This window comes from Penaeus monodon, chromosome 35 (assembly GCF_015228065.2).
Source record: "Penaeus monodon isolate SGIC_2016 chromosome 35, NSTDA_Pmon_1, whole genome shotgun sequence".
Taxonomy (NCBI): Eukaryota; Metazoa; Arthropoda; class Malacostraca; order Decapoda; family Penaeidae; genus Penaeus; species Penaeus monodon.
Genome location: NC_051420.1, coordinates 1,688,779 through 1,691,278, shown reverse-complemented (window position 1 = coordinate 1,691,278; position 2,500 = coordinate 1,688,779). Strand labels below are relative to the sequence as shown.

The 2,500-nt window shown below is 33.0% G+C and overlaps 1 protein-coding gene across 2 annotated transcripts in view; it reads left to right on the top strand.

The window, feature by feature from the left end:
• The window catches only part of LOC119594969, a 24,466-nt gene extending 22,380 nt beyond the window's left edge, over positions 1-2,086 (top strand). For both annotated transcript variants that reach the window (XM_037944097.1, XM_037944098.1), the window contains exon 5: positions 1,150-2,086. In XM_037944097.1, coding sequence (XP_037800025.1) covers positions 1,150-1,195 — 46 coding nt within the window. In that variant the 3' untranslated portion in view covers positions 1,196-2,086. The remainder of the gene's footprint in view (positions 1-1,149) is intronic.
• Positions 2,087-2,500: the final 414 nt, after the last annotated feature.

The window sequence follows — 2,500 nt, the reverse complement described above, 5'->3', positions numbered from 1 at the left end:
GTCTAATTAATCGAAGGACGTATCTCTTTCATGTGGTTGAGTTAACAAAAGTTTGATGAGATCAGACCCAATATTGTTTTATAAAGGACGTGTTTCTGCAGTGGTGAGACATTTGGTTTAATTTTGGATTTTTAAGAAGGACAGGAATTGAAAACTGAGAAAATTATGATATTTTAAGAAAAAAAAAAGAAAAGCTTACACTTGGATCATTATAACAAAACGTTAATCAATTTCCTTTCTTACCTCATCAACTCTCTTGCTTCCTGATCGTTATCATCTACCAAGAAATCTTCATCATTTTGACCAAATAGAGCAGTATTTCGAGTCATTATCTTTTCTATCGCCCCTTTTTTTTTTCTCTTTTTCATTAAAGAGAACCCAACTACCATCATCATTAAAAACTGGTACTTAAGATTTTTTACGAAAGTTGCTAATAACCTGATGATAATCTAATACTTGGTATCTTTGACGTGTTCCACTTATGAGTAATGCCTTTGGCTGGGAAAAAATGTAAAACGTAGATGAACCCTGATTGAAGTTTACAAAGAAGAAATAATGATACTTGATCCATAGAAAAGGCCTGCAGTTACTGCCTCGGGAAAGGGACTGTTGAATATTTTACTTTTTCAACGTAAACACATGACTTATAAAGCATATTTATGGATATACAGAAGAAGTATATACATGATAATGGTAATGAGCATACCAGATCTGAAGTTAATGATTCTCCACAGCAAATAATAATAATCCATCTAGTATTGTTTTGTTATACTAAAGGTTTCTCTGTTAATTGGCAGGTCAGTTAATCTTAATTGAAGTGACAAGGACAAAACACGAAAAAATTTCATCCACAATTATTTTATTGTGGACAAATTTGACACCTGAGGCCCAGTTTACATTGAGTTATCATAATATATATATATATATATATATATATATATATATATATATATATATATATATATATATATATATATATATATATCCCTGACCAGCAGTCTCTCTCTCTCTCTCTCTCTCTCTCTCTCTCTCTCTCTCTCTCTCTCTCTCTCTCTCTCTCTCTCTCTCTCTCTCTCTCTCTCTCTCTCTCTCATACCCCCCGGCCTTACAAGCAAGTAACCTCCGTAACCACGCACTTCTTCCTTACAGAACCATGGGTCTCGGTGAAGCGCTAAACGACATGCCAGACTACTGAATGCCGCCCACGAGTCAGAGAAACGTGCCTCGGGCCGCCCACCACGCCCGCGACGAACAGGGAACTATGGAGGGCGGGGTTTGGAATCCATCGCAGTTCTTCTAGATGATTTCGTTCAAGAATTCAAAGCAGAGGTCGATAGCAGAAAGGAGAAATGTACGAGAGGAAACAACAGGATCGTCATTGTTGTCTTCAGTCATGAGAAATAAGAATTAAGTGAAACGTTATTAGTAAAAGTATATTATAATTATTGTCTATTCTTATTATGTTGATTACTTGCAGTAATGAATTTGATTGTGTTGATTATGTGTGATAACCGTTGTTATTGTGGTAATGAGTTATAATCATTATTATTATGGTATTTTTACTGGTCTATATCAATGGCCACCATCCTTGGAATTGGTGGCGTAGAAATATTGCTGATATATTGGCATTATTGGCGACAAAGTTACTAAAATAGCAGCAAACAGTGATTATGTAGACTAGAATCAGTATAATCAAAACAACAAACTTTAAGTGAAAATTATAACTAATCAAAATAATAGTGATTATAACACTAACAAATAGATCGTCCTTACGATGACAATATTAATGATGATTACGATAGTGAAAAAACCGTAATGATCATTATAAAACAAAACTAATTTAATATATAATGAATTACGAAAAAAAAAAAGTTTTTAGCTATAAAGAAACGGTTCTTTTAATGGACTAATATCTGTCTTTCCTTTTTTTCTTTCTTTCTAATTTGAAGAAAAGATAACATCAAATTATTTTTTATTAGTAGGATGACAAATAACTTAGGATGGATAAACACTCTTTATCTATTTTACACACGCGCCTCCTCTCTCTCTCTCTCTCTCTCTCTCTCTCTCTCTCTCTCTCTCTCTCTCTCTCTCTCTCTCTCTCTCTCTCTCTTCCCTTTTCTCTCTTCTCTCTCTCTCTCTCTCTCTCTCTATTTCACACGAACAAATTATATAAATGTCATGATAAATGTTTGGTGTATTTTGACATTTTTAGGTAAATAGATGTTACTTCCATTTATCAAATAACTATTCCGTGTATTTTGCCTTTTAATGTGTAACTCTTAAACAAAGGAATTCTTACATAGATACTGTGGTTTACTTTGTATTTCAGGCGATCTGTATTGAAAATTGGTAAAGCCTATGTTTTGAGAGCTGGGGAAAAATGGTAATTATTTCTATTATAGTATTAATGATATCATTTTTATCATTTTCTTTATTATTACTATTTACTGTTATTTTATTATCGTTATCAGTATTACGACAAGTATTGCTATTATCG